The 19,144-nt window shown below is 43.0% G+C and overlaps 1 protein-coding gene across 7 annotated transcripts in view; it reads left to right on the top strand.

Moving 5' to 3' along the window:
* The window catches only part of usp19 (ubiquitin specific peptidase 19), a 218,843-nt gene that overhangs the window by 190,968 nt on the left and 8,731 nt on the right, over positions 1 to 19,144 (top strand). For all 7 annotated transcript variants that reach the window (XM_072280210.1, XM_072280211.1, XM_072280213.1 and 4 more), the window contains 4 exons: positions 7,467 to 7,683; positions 9,255 to 9,407; positions 12,621 to 12,784; positions 16,269 to 16,447. In XM_072280210.1, coding sequence (XP_072136311.1) covers positions 7,467 to 7,683; positions 9,255 to 9,407; positions 12,621 to 12,784; positions 16,269 to 16,447 — 713 coding nt within the window. The remainder of the gene's footprint in view (positions 1 to 7,466; positions 7,684 to 9,254; positions 9,408 to 12,620; positions 12,785 to 16,268; positions 16,448 to 19,144) is intronic.

The following is a 19,144-nucleotide window of genomic DNA, read 5'->3' as shown; positions in this document are numbered from 1 at the left end:
AAACAGAGGTGCGAATGGACATAGGTGACCTTGTGCAATATTCCCTAAAGGTTAATTTGCAAGCTGAGTTGGTGAGGAAGGCATTCATTATGAGAGGTTTAGAATATAAGAGCAAGGATATAATGCTGAGGCTTTATAAGGCATTCTGCACTCTGCACTGGAAGTATTATGCAGGTTTTGGGGCCACTTATTTAAGAAAAGATGTGCTGACATTAGAGAGGGTCTAGAGGTTCATGCGAATGATGCTTGGAATGAAAGGGTTAATATATTAGCTTTTGATAGCTGTGGTCTGTACTCGCTGGAGTTTAGAAGAATGAGGGGGAATTTCATTGAAACCTATCAAATATTGAAAGGACCTCTGATGATAGTGGGGGAGCCTAGGACCAGAGGGTACAGTCTTAATAGAAGGACATCAATTTGGAACGGAGATGAGGAATTTCTTTCAGAGTGAATCTGTAGAAATTCATTGCCACAGGTAGTGGGGGAGGTCAAATCATTGCGTATATTTAAAGCATTGGTTGATAGGTTCTTGATTAGTCAGGGCAGGAAAGGTTACAAAGAGAAGGAAGAGAATGAGGTTTGGGGGGGATAATAAATTGGTCATGATGGAATGACGGAGCAGACTTGATGGGCCAAATGGCCTTGTTCTGCTCCTACGTCTTATTATCTTATGGTCAAATAAAAGGAATCTCAGGGCAGTATAGTATGGAGGCATAGAAATGCTTTAATGTACTTCGAACTGTATTTGCTTCCTATGTATTGGGGTTGTTTGGGAGGAAAGGGCCTTCTCGTATCCATGAATCCCTTGGTCGCCCATCAAGAAGGTTTACTGCTGTCACCACCCAGACCAAACCATGTACAAAGAATGTCAGTGACAGCAACTCTGCCAGAGCAGAGACAACAGTGTCAATGTGGCTTCTCCATCCACATGGTCCTCCAAGCTTGCTGCTACTCTCATGCTGGACCTGGCAGCCCATTACTGAAGTACTCTGTTTCTGACAAACTGTTTCAGTTAAATTCCAAGAGAAAATATTGTTAACTGTCTGTCCTGTCATATGAGATTAGTATGAAGATTTGACCAGAGAGAATTGCCAGACTTCCAAATGATGACATTTCATTTTCTACCCCGCTACTGCACTTGCTGTAACCTCTGTGTCTATTAATGAAACTGCATACAAAATAATGGACATGTTTTTTTTGGGGGGGTGGTTGAATGTTTAACTTCCTTGTTTCATGAGCTTGACTGAATACGGGGAGCCCCTGGGACACGCAAGAGATCGATTTCTGAAAATTGTCGTAGATTGTTCCACAGCTCAGAAACTTCAATGAGGGTCAATCAGAACAAACATTGATTTATTGCCTTCCCCTGTATAGTTACAATGAAACACAATTGATGGCCTTTTAGTATCAAAGGATGTTAAATTGATTGATGATTCTTACAAAAGTCAGCCGATGAGATTGCCTTAGCAGTTTCCAAAGCAAATGATTTGAGTGGCTTCCTGTTGTGAAGTAGCAGCTGTGTTCAAGACAATGGTGTCTTATTACTGCCAGGAAGTTGCGTGTAATTTTTTTAAAAAGATGATGTCTTTTGAAGTAACTAGCTGCTACCGCAGTTCTATAACTCCAGGAGATACTTGCATTTTCTGTAACAAATTTTGCTATCTTGAAAAATTCTTAATTTATTGCAGAGTTTGCGTGGATTGTTGTAGGTCAGGTCTTCCATAATCTGGAAAGTCCCTGAATTATCTAAAGAACCATTATTTACCTACATTATTTCATAAATTAATTTTCTCCTGAGTAGAGTCGCCGTTATATAGTAAAAAAAACAGGCCCTTAAGCCCAACTGGTCGATTTGCTAGTGTTTGGCTCATATTTCTCTGAACAATTCCCTTCCATGGATCTGTCCAACTATCTTTTAAATGTCAGTGTGCCTGCCTCTCCCAGTTCCTTTGGCAGCTGATTCCACATAGATAAAACAAAAAAGTTCTGCCTAAACCTCTCCCCTCTCACCTTAAACTTGTGCCCTCTAGTTCTTGGCTTCCCAACTCTGGTGAGAAAGATAGAATGCTTTCACCTTATCTATGCCTCTCATGTGGCATATGCTTAACCTATTGAACAGTACCAACCGTGCAGATCTGTCCTGTGGAGAGTCCACAATTCCTATTCGAAAGTGTCACCCGCACCCACAGAAACTTGCGCTGCAATTACTGATGACATGGGGCAAAGTGGATGGGTGCACTGAAACTTGAGTCCAAGGGCTGTAACAGCCAGTGCTGGACATTTGAAGTTATGACAGAAAATATTGGAAACAGTCGAGCAGCAGGGAAGTGGACCTTCAGCCCACTGGCTCTGTGCTGACCTTCCAGTACACATTTTATAACCCATTCCGTTCAACCCACATTCCTGTTAAGCTCACCTCTTCCAAGCAGTAACTGTGGAGAGAGATGCTGCGGGCCGCTTTGTCGAGCACCTTTGATACATTTGCTATAGCAGGTAGGATTTTCTGGTGGCAGCCCATTTCATTTTGACTTCCTATTCTGACATATCGCTTCATGGTCTCCTCTGGTGCCACAATGTGGCCACACTCATATTCCCTTTTGTGATTTCTCCCCCTCCCCCTTTCTCTTTTTCCATTCACAATTCTGGTTCTCTTCCCATCCCTTGTCCTCACCTCCCTATGGTTCACCACCTCCTTTCCTTTCTTCCATGACCCACTGTCCTATCAGATTCTTTCACCTTGCCAGTTACTAGTGGTGTTCCACAGGAGTTGGTGTTGGGGCCGCTTCTTTTTACGATGTATATTGATGATTTGGATTATGGATTAAATGGTTTTGTGGCTAACTTTGCGGATGACACCAAGATAGGTGGAGGACCAGGAAATGTTGAATAGACGGAAAGGTTGCAGAGAGACTTAGTCAGTTTAGGAGAGTGGGCAAAGAAATGGCAGATGAGATACAACGTTGATAAATGTAGGGTTGTACATTTCGGAAGAAGAAATAATCGGGCAGATTATTATTTAGATGGGGAGAAAATTCAAAAATCAGAAGTGCAAAGGGGCTTGGGGGTCCTCGTGCAGGATACCCTAAAGGCTAACCACCAAGTTGGATCGGCGGTAAGGAAAGCAAATGCTATATTGGCATTCATTCCAAGAGGAATAGTGTATAAGAATAAGGAGGTGTTGATGAGGCTGTATAGGGCATTAGTGAGACCTCATTTGGAATACTGTGTGCAGTTTTGGGTCCCGTATCTGAGAAAGGATGTACTGATGTTGGAGAGAGTTCAGAGAGGATTTACGAGGATGATTCCTGGAATGCAGGGGCTAACATATGAGGAGCGTTTGTCGGCTCTTGGATTATATTCATTAGAGTATAGAAGAATGAGAGGGGATCTCATAGAAACATTTCGAATGTTGAAAGGGTTGGACAGAGTAAATGTGGAAAGGTTGTTTCCCTTGGTGGGTGAGTCCAGGACAAGAGGCCTCAGTCTTAGAATTAGAGGGTACCCAGTTAAAACAGAGATGAGGAGAAATTTTTTTAGCTAGAGGGTCGTGGATTTGTGGAATTCGTTGCCACATACAGCTGTGGAGGCCCGATCATTGAGAGTGTTTAAGGAGGAGATTGACAGGTATCTAATTAGTTAGGGTATCAAGGGATATGGGGAAAAAGCCAGAAATTGGAACTAGATGGGTGAATAATTTAGCTCATGGGGAAGCTGCGGAGCAGACTCGATGGGCCGAATGGCCGGCTTCTGCTCCTTTGTCTTGTGGTCTATGCTGAACTGTTATCCTACCTAGTACCATCAACCTGCACCCAGACCATAGCCTCCATACTCCTCACATCCATGTACTTTTATTTTGAAATCAAACCTGCATTCACCACTTCTAGTGAGTATTTTTCTACTCTCTCCAACATCTGACTGGAGAAGTTTCTCCTCATGTTTCCCTTAAATATTTCACCTTTCATCCTTAACTCATGACCTCCAGCCTTTGGAAAAAGCCTGCTTGCATTTACACTATCTATACCCCTCATAAATTTGTATACCTCTGTCAAATCTCCTACACTCCAGGGAATAAAGTCCGAACCTATTCAATCTTTCACTGTAACTAATCTCCTTCGAACGATTCACGCCACTTGCCTGGTCACTCTGCTTCTGTCTTAATAATTACAGTCATTTAGAAATGCTCCTTTATCACTTACGGAACCAATAATAAAATGGAAAAGGCAATGTAGCTCATCTGATGTGTTAACGGAAATTATCCTCCGTTCTAATTTATGTTTCAGTGAAATTCTCCCCAGGCTTACAGCCTTCATTATTATCCTGAACCTGCCCCCCCCCCCGCCCCCATGGCATCTTAGTTGTGAAAATTAGATTTCTTTCAGAAAATGATGCTTGGCATGCTGTATGGCTAGCTGTAGCCATGATATGTTACAAGTGCTCTTGTCTTTGGACCTCTGGTTCTGAATATTCTCCACCAATGAGGGTCGGCTTGTCACGTGACATATAAATGTTTGTACACTAGGTAGTTGTGCCCTGAATGATATGACTAAAAGTGAAGCCGATATAAATTCAGAAGGGAATTGGATAAATATTGGAGGGTCAAACATTTGCGTGTCTATAGGGAAGGAGCAGCGAGAATATGGCTGGAGAGCTCCACAAGACTGAAAGTTGAGCACCCCTTATCCAAGTGCTAAGAGCATAAAATGTTTTGGATTTTGGATTTTTTGGGGATTTTAGAATATTTGGAACTATGTAATGAGATAGCTTGGGGTGGGACCAAATCTAAACACACAATTCATTTGCATTGCATATGCAGCTTATACATATACCCTTAAAGTAGTTTTATGTAATATTTTAATAATGTTGTGCATGAAACTGTGTATATTGGACAGTCAGTGGCTGGCATCGCCATCATTCCCGACTCTGAATTTGTGCGCTGCTGGTAAGCAGAACTATCTGTGGTGCATAGAGATCTGCACATCACCTTTGAGCTTTCCCAGTGCCTTGTGAAATTTTCCAATAACTGTTTCTTCCCCAGACAGTTAGTCTGATCAGCAATTTTAATTAGACCCTACCTCTGTCTATTAGCCCCATCACATCACTGCACTGTAAACACTTTAAACCAATTTTGTTATGCTGTTTACATTGTAACTACCTACTGGTACTTGTATATTTTTGCACATTTTATTCCATATTTGTACTTATAACTTTATTTTTATACCAGACAACGGGGTGACCCGTTGGGGCACCCTTTGAGAGAAGGGTAGTGTAGTCTGATGTGACCAGAATGAACATTAAATTTTCCTGAATGCTATTGCTATCGCTTTGTTTTGGAAACTGAAGTAGAAAACCTCAGTTTATTAAAGAAGAATGATGTGTAGCAAAGCAAATATAGCTCCTCCTCGTTTAACGAAGGACACTTTTGATGGCATCATTTCTGGTTTATCTGCCACCCTCGTGCCTCTTATTGTCATTCTGGAGATTGCAACTCTTTCATCCCCTGTCTCTTCAGCTCTTCTGCTGTTTATTGTTTGTCTCTGATCCTGGAAACGTGCATGCCTCTCCTCCTCTGTCTCTTTTCTGTCATCTTTTTTTTTGTCCTGACTCTTTGATCTTGGAGTCGTGTGGCCTTGGCCTCATCTGATTCTTGTCCTCTCCCTCTCCTTGTCACTTTCCGACGACGTTTGGCGTCATCTGTTGACCATCATGTCCCCCTTCCTTTTCCACGCGGCATAATTAGGCTGACCATTTTATTTTACCCTAATGCTGGATAGAAGATATGAAGCAGTAACACCAAAGGATGCTGATTATTCTTGATGATGTGGTTGGCGCTCTCCTAAATGGACGTGATATAGTCACCGCTGTCCTTTGATTGCAGCAAAGGGTTTTATGGGTGTTTCGAAGTACATTATTACAATGAGATTTAATTATCTCTTATTGATGGGTGGCAGTTAGATCTGTCCCGATCCTGCACATGCTGATGGTGATTAGCAGAATGTGACCCCCTCGAAATAGAGCCTCCCTGCCCTTTTGCTCTGGTAGGTGTCGCTGCTGAGGCTGGCTGTGCGCATACGTCGAGCTGTCGCATCCGGACTTCCATGATGGCGGATTGGCACTCGGGTTAAAAGGGAGCCTGCTGATTTTTGTGAATGAGCAATTTTATACAAATATAAAATTGTATATATTTGCCTGCATTCTGATAGTTAGCGCATTTTAATTCGATGTAGCCGCTGTAATGGGGAATTGGGAGACGTGAAGGTGTAGCATTCTTTCCAACATGTCTTACAGTTGTGCAACGATCACATTCTGATCATTTCTTTGGCTGTATTACAGTGGTATTTCATCATCCGAATGATACCATTGAAACTCAACTATGTCAGGGTGTCAGTACCGAGGGAGTGCCGTATTGTCAAGGGCCAACTTTATTCACTATATACATTTACATGGATTAGGAATTTGCTGTGGTGTGGTGGTCAGGGTGTAACATGCAACACAAACAAAACAACATTCAACCATTATAAAGAATTGTGTTTTTTAAAAACAGATATGTTCTAACAGCCAATAAAATCAAATTACAGTACAGGTATGACATAAAATGTGCATAAATACAGAAACGCCAGCATGTGTTTACAGTGGTGGGGCTGATAGCTGGGGAGGGACTAACTGCTTGGGGGAAGAAATTTTAAGATGGCATTAAGTTTTTGTTTTAATAATCTTGAGGCACTTTCCAGAAGGAACCAAACCAGACAGTAATAAGACCATAAGATATAGGAGCAGAATTAGGCCATTTGACCCTTTAAGTTTTCTCTGCCATTTGATCATGGTTGATTTATTTTCTCTCTCAACACCGTTCTCCTGCCTTCTTCCCAAAACCATTGACACCCTGACTAATCAAAAACCTATTAACCTCTGCTTTAAATATACCCAATGACCTGGTGTCCACAGCCATTTAAGACAACGAACTCCACAGATTCACCTCCCTCTCTGAAGAACTTGCTCTTTACCTCTGGTCCTAGACTTCCCCCATCATAGGAAACATCCTATCCACATCCTATTCACTCTATCTAGGGCTTTCAATATGCAATAAGTTTCAATGAGACCCCCTCTTATTCTTCTAAACTCCAGCAAGTACAGGCTCAGAGTATTCAAACGCTCCTCATATGTTAACCCTTTCAGTTCCAGGATTATTCGTGTAAACCTCCTCTGGACCCTTAGATAAGGGCCCAAAACGGCTCACAATAATGGCTGATGTGAGGATCTTCTCTGTGATGGCAGTGCAGCATTGCATCAGTACCTCCTTGGGCAGAAGCAATTTTACCAGCTGCTGCAATAAAGGCATGATATTCACCCCTCATCCAACTTTGACATGAAGAGTGGGCTCGAATGATAAATTGTGTACAGCCTAATCTGCTGCATTGAATATTTACTCATAGTCAATGCCTTCTCATTCTCATCTCCCTCCTACACAGGTGATGCTCCCTTGGAACTTCCTGATAATGTTTCGTTGGCAATGGTTTGGAAAAACAACGAGCGGCAGAAGGAGTATGTGCTGGTGGAATCCAAAGAACTTGAGTACGTTGAGGATCCCAATTCAGCCAGTGAAGCAGCCAAAGCTGGCTACTTCACACTGGAGCAATGTCTGAATCTCTTCACTAAACCCGAGGTGCTGGCACCTGAGGAAGCCTGGTAAGGCCTCATCCAGCTCTCCACACTGACCTTGCGTGCTGTTCTGAGCGATAAACATTGCCAGGGACACCAGTTGAAGGTGATTGGAGGAAAATATAAGGGGGACATCAAGGGTAGGTTCTTCACTCAGAGATAGGTGGGTGTGGGGAACGCACTCCGGGGGTGGTGTTAGAGGTGGATACATTAGGGACATTCAGGAGACTCTTAGATAGGCACATGGACGATAGAAAAATGCGGGGTTATGTCAGAGGGAAGTGTTAGATGGATCTTAGTCTGGGTTAACTGGTTAGCATAACAATGTGGGCCAAAGGGCCTGCACTGTGTTGTTCTACTAGCTTTACTTGTCACAGAGTAAAATGTGTTGTTTGTGTCAAATCAGCAAGACAAGTCAAATCACTTTATGCAAGAGTCTCAATGTTCAGTCTCAACATGATTCAGCTATCCCTCATTGAGCCAGGTTTTGAGCTCACTCATTCAAATTGATTCTCCAAACAACTCCTGAGGAAACAACTACACCACCAGTGATGCTGACTCTCAAACAAGTTGTAACATTGCGTTCCTGACCTCTTTCAATCGCTGTAAAATATCTCAACACTATTTTGAAAATATTTCTCCAGTGCACTGGCCAAAATTTAGCTCTCTATCAGTGTCTTTTTAACCAGACTAATGACCATTACTGACATGGTTTATGTTAACTTCCTGTACATGGCTTGCTTTCCATATTTCATACAACAACACCTGTTGTAGTATTCTGAAGGGAAGTCCCAGAAAACTTAACTATATGGACAGTTCTTCCTTTTGTAAAGCGGAGAGTTCAGCTTTGAATATTTCCTCTTTTCATAATCCAGATATGGAATGCCCACCAGTGGCTGGAATGAGTTTGCATCAGTCCTCAAAGCTGAGCAGTGCCAAGGGGTAGAATAGATCAGTACTCTATACAATTCTCAAAGCTGGACAGTGCCCATGGATAGAATCTATAATGAACAGTACTCTGTACAATTCTTGACACTGGGCAGTGCCCAGGGGTAGAACAGACTATAATCCATTGCTTTTGAAATTGACTCTTTTGCAAGAACTTTGTCATGACTAACCCAAGTAGTTATGCTATCTCCTCCCAAATTATTGACCACAGCTGGCTGAACATCGGTTTTGCAAATTCCTGATGTTGCAAGTTTTACTTTAATCCCTGCACTGCTGTCAGTAGGGAGTTTTTATTCTCTACCTCTCACCATGCGGGTTTCCTCCGGGTGCTCTAGTTTCCTCCTACTGTCCAAAGACATACTGGTTGATAGCTTAATTGGTCATTGTAAATTGTCCCATGATTCAGCAAGGGTTAAATCAGGGGTTGCTGGGCGGTGTGGCTCAAAGGACTGAAAGGGCCTAATCAGCACTGCATCGCAATCAATAAATAGAACTTCTTTAAAAGTAGCTAATGTTACTTTTATGTTTGGATTTGAGTTGTAAAGGCCCAGGTAGCCGTAAGGCTCTCTGTATTATTACTGTACTGATGCTTTCTGCGCATGCTTGGCTTGTACAGAACATAGACTGACCCTGCCTCTGATTTATTGTAGGTACTGTCCCAAATGTAAACAGCATAGGGAGGCATCCAAGCAGTTGATGTTATGGTGGCTCCCAAATGTCCTCATCATTCAACTGAAACGCTTTTCCTTTCGCAATTTCATCTGGAGAGACAAAATCAATGATATGGTGGAGTTTCCTGTCAGGTAAGTAGCACAGCAAAGCCAATGTATGTTTGATTATTCCCTGTTTTTCATTATCAGAGTGCAGAGGGAAGCAGTGTACCTGAGGCTCTTGGAAAGGATATTGTAGTGAGGTCCACATCCACCTTTGAAGAATATCTCAGTCCAATATTGTGGCTGATTCAAGATTATTTAGTGTCCTTCATCAGTACACAAGTGTAAAGGAGGACCAAATGGTTGTTGCTCCAGAACTGATACAACATTAAAATAATACAATAAGCATAAAAAATAAAGAAACATAATAAACATAAGATGAGCTTATATACATAGACTGAATGTACATAAAGTGACACTAGGTACCAGACTATCTGTACTTAAGGTGATTCTGACAGGAAATGTTAAAGTTAACCTGACGGCTTGGGCCAAGTAAATGTGGCTCAAAGTTCAAAGTAAATATTGTTATCAAAGTACATACATGTTATCATATACAACTCTTGAGAATAATTTCTGTGGGCATACTCAATAAGTTTGATGTTGTGGTGTTCACTGAGCTTGGCAATTAGCTTGCAGATGTTTCATCACCAGTTGCGGTGACATCCTCAGTGTGCAGTTGTTGGTGTTTCTCGGGGAATGCTCGTGTTTCTATAGCTCCCTGTTAGTTGACCTTTGAATCCTATAGGCTTGTGTTTCTTTAGCTCTTAGGGTTTTGTAGATGTTGTCAGATTTGATGACTGTTTGTTAGCGGTTTTTGTCAGTTGTCTTTCCTGGTACCTTGGTTCTTTCCTTAAAAGTTGTTGTTGCTTTCTTTGCAATTGTGATGCCGTGAGGTTTGAATGGTTAAGTTGTCATTTCTGAGATTTTCTTGATGTAGGGCAAGGTCATGTGTTTCAATGCATGTTGAGTAAGGTCTACATGACTCTCTCTCCTTAGTGAGCATCTCCTGATAAAATTCCGTGAGTAACTATTGTTCTGGAGCACTTTAAATAAGTGTTTCTCTTCCCTCGCCTGAAGTTCGGTGGTGCTGCAGTGTGCTTGTGCAGATGAGCTTTTTTTCAGGCAGGCGGGGTAGTTGCTGTGGTAGTTCAATACCTGGTCTGTGTGTGTACCCTTCCAATAAAAGTCCATCACTTTCAAGACAAGTACGTCCAGGAATGCAAGTCAGTTCTCACGTTCTGTTTCCACTGTAAACTTGATGTCACCAAATACATTGTCAATTTGGTTAAAGGTGTCCTCTTTCATTTCATTTGAGTATGACAAAGATAAGTAAGCTAGCCAATAATATTAAAGAAGAGACCAAAAATTTCTTCAGATATATACAGTGTGAAACAGATGTGAGAGTGGATATCAGACCATTGGAAAATAATGCTGGAGGGGTAGAATGGAAGACAACGGAATGGCAGATGAACTGAATAAGAAATTTGGCACCATCCTTCACTGTGGAAGACACAAAGTATAGTGGAAGTTCCAAGTGTCAGGGGCATGAAGTGTGTGAAGTTGCCATATCTAGAGAGAAACTGAAAGGTCTGAAGGTAGATAAGTCACCTGGCCCAGTTGGTGTACACCCCAGGGGATCTCTGGTTGAAGAGATCGTGGAAATATTAGTAATGATCTTTCAAGAATCACTAGATTCTGGAATGGCTCCGGAAAACAGGAAAATTACAAATGTCAGTCCACTCTTCAAGAAGGGAGAGAGGCAGAAGAAACGAAATATAGGCCAGTTAACCTGACCTCAGTGGTTGGGAAGATGTTGGAGTCGATTATTAGGGATGAGGTCTCTGGGTACTTGAGAAACATGATAAAATAGGCCACAGTCAGCATGGTTTCCTCAAGGGAAAATCTTGCCTGACAAATCTGTTGGAATTCTTTGAATAACAAGCAGGATAGACAAAGGAGTAGTGTAATTGGTTTTTCAAAAAGTCTTTGACAAGATGCTACACATGAGGCTGCTTAACAAGCTACAAGCCCATGGTATTACAGGAAAGATTCTAGCATAGATAAAGCAGTGGCTGATTGGCAGAAGGCAGAGTGGGAATAAAGAGAGCCTTTTCTGACTGGCTGCCAGTGACCAGTGGTGTTCCACAGGGCTCCTCGTTGGGAACAATTTTTGTAAGTTATATGTCAATGATTTGCAAAGTTTACAGCCAATATCAAGATGGGTGGAGGAGCAGGTAGTTTTGAGGAAGTAGAGAGGCCACAGAATGACTTAGACAAAATAGGAGAATGGGCAAAGAAATGGCAGATGGAATACAGTGTTGGGAAGTGTGTGGTTGTGCACTTTGGTAGAAGAAATGAAAGGGAGAGAAAACACAAAACAGCTGAGGTGCAAAGGAACTTGGGAGTCCTTGTGCAGGATTCCCTAAAGGTTAATTTGCAGGTTGGGTCTGTGGTAAAGAAGGCAAATGCAATGTTAGCATTCATTTCAAGAGGACTGGAATATAAAAGCAAGGATGTAATGCTGAGACTTTATAAAGTACTGGTGAGGCCTCACTTGGACTATTGTGAACAGCTTTGGACCCTTAGAAAGGATATGCTGAAGTTGGAGAGGGTTCAAAGAAGGTTCACAGAAATGATTACAGGATTGAATGACTTGTCGTATGAAAAGTGTTTGATGGCTCTGGGCCTGTATTCACTAGAATTTAGAAGAATGGGGTGACCTCATTGAAACCTGTCACATGTTGAAAGGCCTTGATAGAGTTAATGTATAGAGGGTGTTTCCTATGATGGAAGAGTTTAAGACCAGAAGACACAGCCTCAGAATAGAGGGGCATCCTTTTAGAACGGAGATGAGGAGGAATTTCTTTAGCCAGATGTTGGTGAATCTGTGGTATTCTTTGCCACAGACAGCTGATGAGGAGGCCAAGTCTATATATATATTTAAGGCAGAGGTTGATAGTTTCTTGATTGGTCATAGCATGAACGGATATGGGGAGAAGGTGAGAGATTGGGGCTGAGAGGAAAATTGGATCAGCCATGATGAAATGACAGAGCAGATGCGATGGGCCAAATGGCCTAATGCTGCTGCTATATCCTGTGGTCTTGTATCATATACATCTTGTACCCAGAGTTGGGGTTTGAGGACTAGAAGCGTTCTTTTCTCTAGCCTCGGCAATGAAGCCGGATACCGATGATCCAATTGGCATTCCTTTGAGTTGCTGATAAAGCTGCCCTTCGAACTTGAAATGTGTTTACAGTACTTGAAGTGGGAATTTGTTTAACATCACTCTACTTGCCTTAAAGGAACTTGGACCTGAGTAAGTTCTGCATTGGTCAGAAGGATGACCGACAGCCCCCTGTCTACGATCTGTATGCAGTAATCAATCACTATGGTGGAATGATTGGGGGTCATTACACTGCCTATGCACGCCTACCTAATGACAAGAACAGTCAGCGAAGTGATGTGGGTGAGTTGATAACCACCAGATCTGTCAGAATTATACAGAACTTAAAACAGCACTTTGGCCCAACTAGTTCATGCTGAAGTGTTTATCTGAAGTTCCATTTACCCACATTTCACCCATATCCCTCAAAACCTTTCCTATCAATGTGCCTATCCAAATGTCTTTAAATGTAAGCTGTACCCACCTCAACCACTTCTTCTGGTAGCTTTGTCACTAGAATGAGTCTCATAAGACCACAAGACATAGGAGTAGAATTAGGCCATTCAGCCCATCGGGTCTGCTCCATCATTCCATCATGGCTGACTCTGGATCCCATTCAATGTCATACACCTGCCTTCTCACCATATCCTTTGATGCCCTGAACGATCAGGAAGCTATTAACTTCCTCCTTAAATATACCCACAGACTTGGCCTCCACCAGAGTCTGTGACAGAGCATTCCATAGATTCACTAGTCTCTGGCTAAAAGAATTTCTCCTTACCCCTGATCTAAAAGGTCACCCCTCAGTTTTGAGGCTGTGCCCTCTGGTTCTGGATACCCTCACCAGAGAAAACATTCTCCTCACATCCACCTTATCTAGTCCTTTCAACATTTGGTAGGTTTCAATGAGATCTACCCCCCCCCACCCCCGCATCCTTCTAAATACCAGTGAGTACAGTCCCAAAACAACCAAACGCTCCTCATATGTTAACCACCTCATTCCCAGAATCATCCTCATGAATGTCCTCTGGACTTTCTCCAAGTGCAGCCTGACTAGTGTCTAATAAAGCCTCAGCATTACCCCTTTGCTTTTATTTCTATTTTAATAAATCCCAACATTGTACTTGCCTTCTTTACCACAGTCTTGACCTGCAAATTAACCTTCTGAGTGTTTTACGCAAGGACTCCTAAGTCCCTCTGCACCTCTGGCATTTGAACCTTCTCCCTATTTAGATAATCCACACTAGCGTTCCTTTTACCAAAATGCATTATCATACGTTTCCCAAGACTGTATTCCATCTGCCACTTTTTTGGCCATTCTTCCAATTTGTTTGTTCCACGTACCCACCAAACTCTGTGTGAGAATCTTACTCATTGATCCCTTTTAAATCTTACCCCTCTCTCCTTAAGCTTTTACCCTGTAGTTTTATTCTCACCCATCCTGTGACCATGCACCTTAAACCCCTTATTATTTGATAAACCTCTAAAGCTCACCCCTCAGGCTCTTATGCATCAAAGAAACCTCTCCTTGCAAGTCAAGCTCTGTAGTCCCTGCAAAATATTAAAAGGTCTGGATAGAGTGGGTGTGGAGGGGAGGAGGTTTCCACAGTGGGAGAGTCTATAACCAGAGGACACAGCCTCTGAATAGGGAGACATCCATTTGGAACAAATGAGGGGGTATTTGTTTACCCAGAGGATGGTGAATCTTTGGAATTTATTGCCGCAGGTGGGTGTGGAGGCAAGGTCATTGGGTATATTTAAAGCAAATGCCACTAGGCAGGGCATCACAGGTTACAGGAAGAAGGTAGGAGACTTGGGTTGAGAGGAAATATATATAGCCATGATTGAATGGCAGAAGAGACCATGGGTCGAATTGCCTAACTCTGCTTCTAATGTTTTCTCATTTTCTGCACCCCTACTATCTTACGACCCATGATAGATTTCACCTTTTAATTGAGTATCTATCAAACTGTTTTAAAAATATTCAGCTGTTTTCTTTACCCTTTGAGGAGGAGGGTCTCTTTTAAAAAGATTGGGAAATTAGTAACTCATTGTTGAAGCGCCAGTTTCAGATGAATAGGAATACCCAGCTGTTTCATGAATGGTGTATGATGCAGGGACCCTTCATGTAGATCCTGCCTATTGTACCTAAACCTGCAGCAAAATGGCTGCTTCTTACCAATTAGTGGGATGTCAGAGGTAGGGACATGGAACATCCTGCCAGGGGTGGTGGTGGTAGAGGCAGATACATACGTTATGGATGTTTTAAGAGACTCTAGATAGGCACATGGATGATAGAAAAACGGAGGGTTATGTGGGAGGCTCAAATAGCCTCTGACAGCCAAGTCCAACTCCTGGCCTTCACATGTGGTGAAACCATTTCTACTGACAGCAGAAGGGGTATAGGTGGGTTACTGGCACCTTAAAACCAGTAGCTTCAGGCAGATGGGGCTCGTTAGCCATGGTTGGCAGCTCATCCAGGAGAAGGAAACCCCTGCTGCCTTGCGGCTATACCCACTCATGAGGAAGGCTTTGGGAAAAAAACCCGAGGGGAAAAATCAGGAGCTGGAGTCCCTTTGGCAGTCCTACATTGATCAACTTTGACTGGCAACGCCTGCAACGCTGCTGGTACTAACTTGTATCAGTCTCTGCCATTCCTTTGGGTTCATCAGATGTGTGGAGAGAAGGAGCTTGCTACATGGGGAACAGCTTGCTCTTCATATCATACTGCGCTGGCTTGCATATCTAGGCAGCTAGGACACATCCATGGTTAACTCTGACCGACGGAGATCCTCACTCACACTCGTGGGAAGGAAGGGTTATATTGATCGTGGAGTAAGTGAAAGTGCAAGTACAACATCATGGGCCAAAGGTGTAGTGTTCTCTGTTCTAACATCCTCTAAAAACAGCACAGCATCTCATCAGGTTCTACTGGCCTTAAAATCATTGATAATGTAGAGCTGCGGGCAGCATGTCTTGGGTTATTCCATGTGCATAGTGTAAGTACCTCGCCCAACTGATGCTGAATTAAATACTTTGCTCATTTGATGTCTAAGAAATGCATTGTTTGGTTGTAGAAAGTCTGCTTTAAGCAGAAGTGAAGGAGTGCTGTGAGCAAACTCCATGTACAGATTAAATGGTGCAGGTTGGGTGATAAATAGTAGAGAGGAAATAGTCCTGTGGTGTTGTAAAACAACCATAAGTACATCTGTTTGGTTCCTCACTACAATGAATCGCTCTAGGATTCAGTGGTTCCCATTCAGAAGGCAAGCCTATCCCTGTCTTTCTGTGTAGACTAGTGAGATAAGTCAGTTCAACAGGTGAGACGGAAAGTAGACACCACAGATGAGAAAGCTCACCAACATGTGAGGTTTGGCACTTTGGGAAGTGTACAGTAAATGGCAGGACCTGTCGGAGTATTGATGTACAAGAGATCTTGTGTTCCCTCAAAATAGTAACACAAAGTGAGGAATGCACTCAGCACACTTGCCTGGAAAACACTGCCAGGGTAGGTGCTGGAAGCAGATATGTTGTCAACATTTCAGAGGCATTTGGATGGACACATGAACAGCTAGGGAATGGGCCATGTGCGGCAGATACAATGAGTTTGGATTGGCATCATGGAGGATACATACACTAAGAGCTGTACTGTTATGTGTTCTCTGTCACATGTGCATCATCTCCCCTGTCTGTTTTGGCTCTAGCCATGTGGATGGACAACGTGGGAATCACTAACTTCAGGCTGGCAACTAAGTTGATGCCTTGTCTGTCTGTACTTTCTGCTCAGGTTGGCGCCTCTTTGACGACAGCACTGTCACAACGGTTGACGAAAGCCAAGTGGTAGCTCGGCATGCCTACGTGCTGTTCTATCGCCGCCGCAATTCTCCCGTAGTGAGGCCTTCACGGACGAGAGCTGCCACGCGGGGAGCAGAGTGCACGGCGGAAGCAGATGGAACAGCCTCCCAGGTTTGTAGACAGGGTGGGGCATCTCTTTCCCCTGCTCTTCAGTCTTTTGTCACAGATGCTATCTATTGGCTTTGTTGCCTGTCTAGAGACTGACATCAAACTTGCCAACTCTCAGTGCTGTAGTGTCATTCCTTCCCTTCCATAGTCAAGAAGGGTTTAGCTATTTGATGTGCCGTTTCCCAGATTTGCTAATTAATTAATATGTACTACCCTGGCCATTGAGCAATTACACATGCCACAATAAACATCTCTCAAGTTAGCCATGGTGTTTACGTAAAGTGAAAGTTGATTGGAATATGTTAAACACAAAAGAGTGTGCAGATGCTGAAAAACAACACACACAAAATGCTGGAGGATCCCAACAGGTCAGGCAGTATCTGTGGAGAATAAACAGTTGATATTTCGGCTGAAACCCTTCAGCAATTAGATGCTGAAAAACAACACACACAAAATGCTGGAGGAACTCAACAGGTCAGGCAGCACCTATGGAGAATAAACAGTTGATGTTTCAGCTGAAACCCTTCATCGGCAATTAGAAGCTGCCTGACTTGCTGAGTTCCTCCAGCATTTTGTGATTGAAATATGTTCCACTGTGCCACATTTCTCTGCTTCGGAGGTGCCAACTCAGCTGGTTTTGTGACCACATCACTGCACTGTCATGCAGAAGGATAAAAATCGTTATCCTCTTTGGCAGTACATTTCCCATATCCTTCTATAGCAGGCAGATGGGGTGGTAGGTAAGAGGAACTCTGTCACTGTTATGGCAGTGGGAAAATGATCCCCTTTTTTCCCACTCTTTGCCTCCTGCCAGTCAGCCAATGCTCTTTCCATACTAGTATCTTTCCAGTAGTACCATGGGCTCTTGTTAAGCAGCTTCACATGTGGCACCTTGTCAAAAGCCTTCTGAAAATCCAAGTAGACCACATCCACAGACTCTCCTTTGTCTCTGTTCGTTATTTCTTGAAATTACCTAGACTATATGGACTAGACCCAGGGTTCTGAAAGAGGTGCCTTAAGAGATTATGTAGATATTAGTAATGATCTTTCAAGAAACACTGGATTCTGGAATGGTTCCAGAGGGCTGGAAAATTACAGATGTCACTCTACTCTTTCAGAAGGAAGGGTGACAGAAGCAAGGAAATTATAGGCCAGTTAGTCTGCCCAGTGGTTGGGAAGATGTTGGAGTCCATTATTAAGGATGGGGTTTTGGGGTACTTAGTTTTCAGAAGGCTTTTGACAAGCTGCTGCACATGAGGCTGCTTAACAAGATAAGAGCCCATGGTACTCAAAGAAAGATAACAACAGAGACTGGAGATTGGCTGGAGACAGAGTGGGAATAAAGGAGGCCTTTTCCAGTTGACTGACGGTGACTAGTGGTGTTCCACAGGTGTCAGTGCTCAGCATCACATTCTTGCTTTTATATTCTAGTAATATTATTTTATACTCTAGAAATGAATGCTAGCATTTTATTTATTTTCCTCACCACCAACTCTACCTGCAAATTAACCTTTAGGGAATCCTGCACAAGGACTCCCAAGTCCCTTTGCAGCTCAGATTTCTGTATTTTCTCCCTGTTTAGGAAATAGTCCATGGCTTTATTCCTTCTACCAAAGTGCATGATCATACATTTTCCTACCCTATTCCATCAGCTACTTCTTTGCCCATTCTCCCAATCTGTCTAACTTCTGCAGACTCCCTGCTTCTTCTACACTGCCTTCCCCTCTCCCTATCTTTATATCATCCACAAACTTGGCCACAACTGCAGCTAGTTCCTGGTTGTCTCCCCTACTCTCTTTACCTGCCCACAGAAGTTGTATTTAGTTTGGCCAAGGGTTTCTCACTCACACCTAATTTAGCCACATGATAGATTTCACTGTACTTAGTATTGTGCTTCAAATCATTTCTGATGTGGCAGCAAATCATTATTGTATTTTCACTTTGAAGTACATTTTCACTATTGTAATATTTTTCCATGGATGGTTGAGTGGACTTGTAAGCAAGTTGAACAGGATTATGATGGCACTCCATGCAGTTGGTCACACGTACATAAATCCCTTCCCTCTCCCCCCTCTCCCCTTCCCCCTCTCCCCTTCCCCCCTCTCCCCTTCCCCCCTCTCCCCTCTCTCCCCTCTCCCCTCTCTCCCCTCCCCCCTCTCTCCCCTCCCCCCTCTCTCCCCTCCCCCCTCTCTCCCCTCCCCCCTCTCTCCCCTCCCCCCTCTCTCCCCTCCCCCCTCTCTCCCTTCCCCCCCCCCTCTCTTCTCCCACATTCATACATACATGTGTTTTTTATCAATACAACCTTTTGCGGGTGCCATACTAATGCAGCGATTAGCATAATGCTAATACAGCACCAGCGATCACCAGCTGGCTTTCAGTTCTTGTCGCTTACTGCAAGTAGTATAAACATTCTCCTTGTGACCATATGGGTTTTCTCTGGGATTCTCCAGTTTCATCCTACATTCCAATAATGTACAGATTAGGGTTAGTAAACTGTGAATATACTACATTGGCACTGGCAACACTTGCGACTACACCCAGCATATCCTTATTGGTCGTTGATGCAAATAATGCATTTCACTGTATGTTTTGATGTACATGTGATAAATAAAGCTAATCTAATCTTTCTGTGTTAGTCATGCTGATGAGAATGTATATAAATTAGATTATTCTTAAATCATGAACCAGTTTTGTTTAATA

This window comes from Mobula birostris, chromosome 16 (assembly GCF_030028105.1).
Source record: "Mobula birostris isolate sMobBir1 chromosome 16, sMobBir1.hap1, whole genome shotgun sequence".
In the NCBI taxonomy this organism is placed as follows: Eukaryota; Metazoa; Chordata; class Chondrichthyes; order Myliobatiformes; family Myliobatidae; genus Mobula; species Mobula birostris.
The sequence above is the reverse complement of the archived record's forward strand: the minus strand, read 5'-3'. Positions and strand labels throughout refer to the sequence as shown.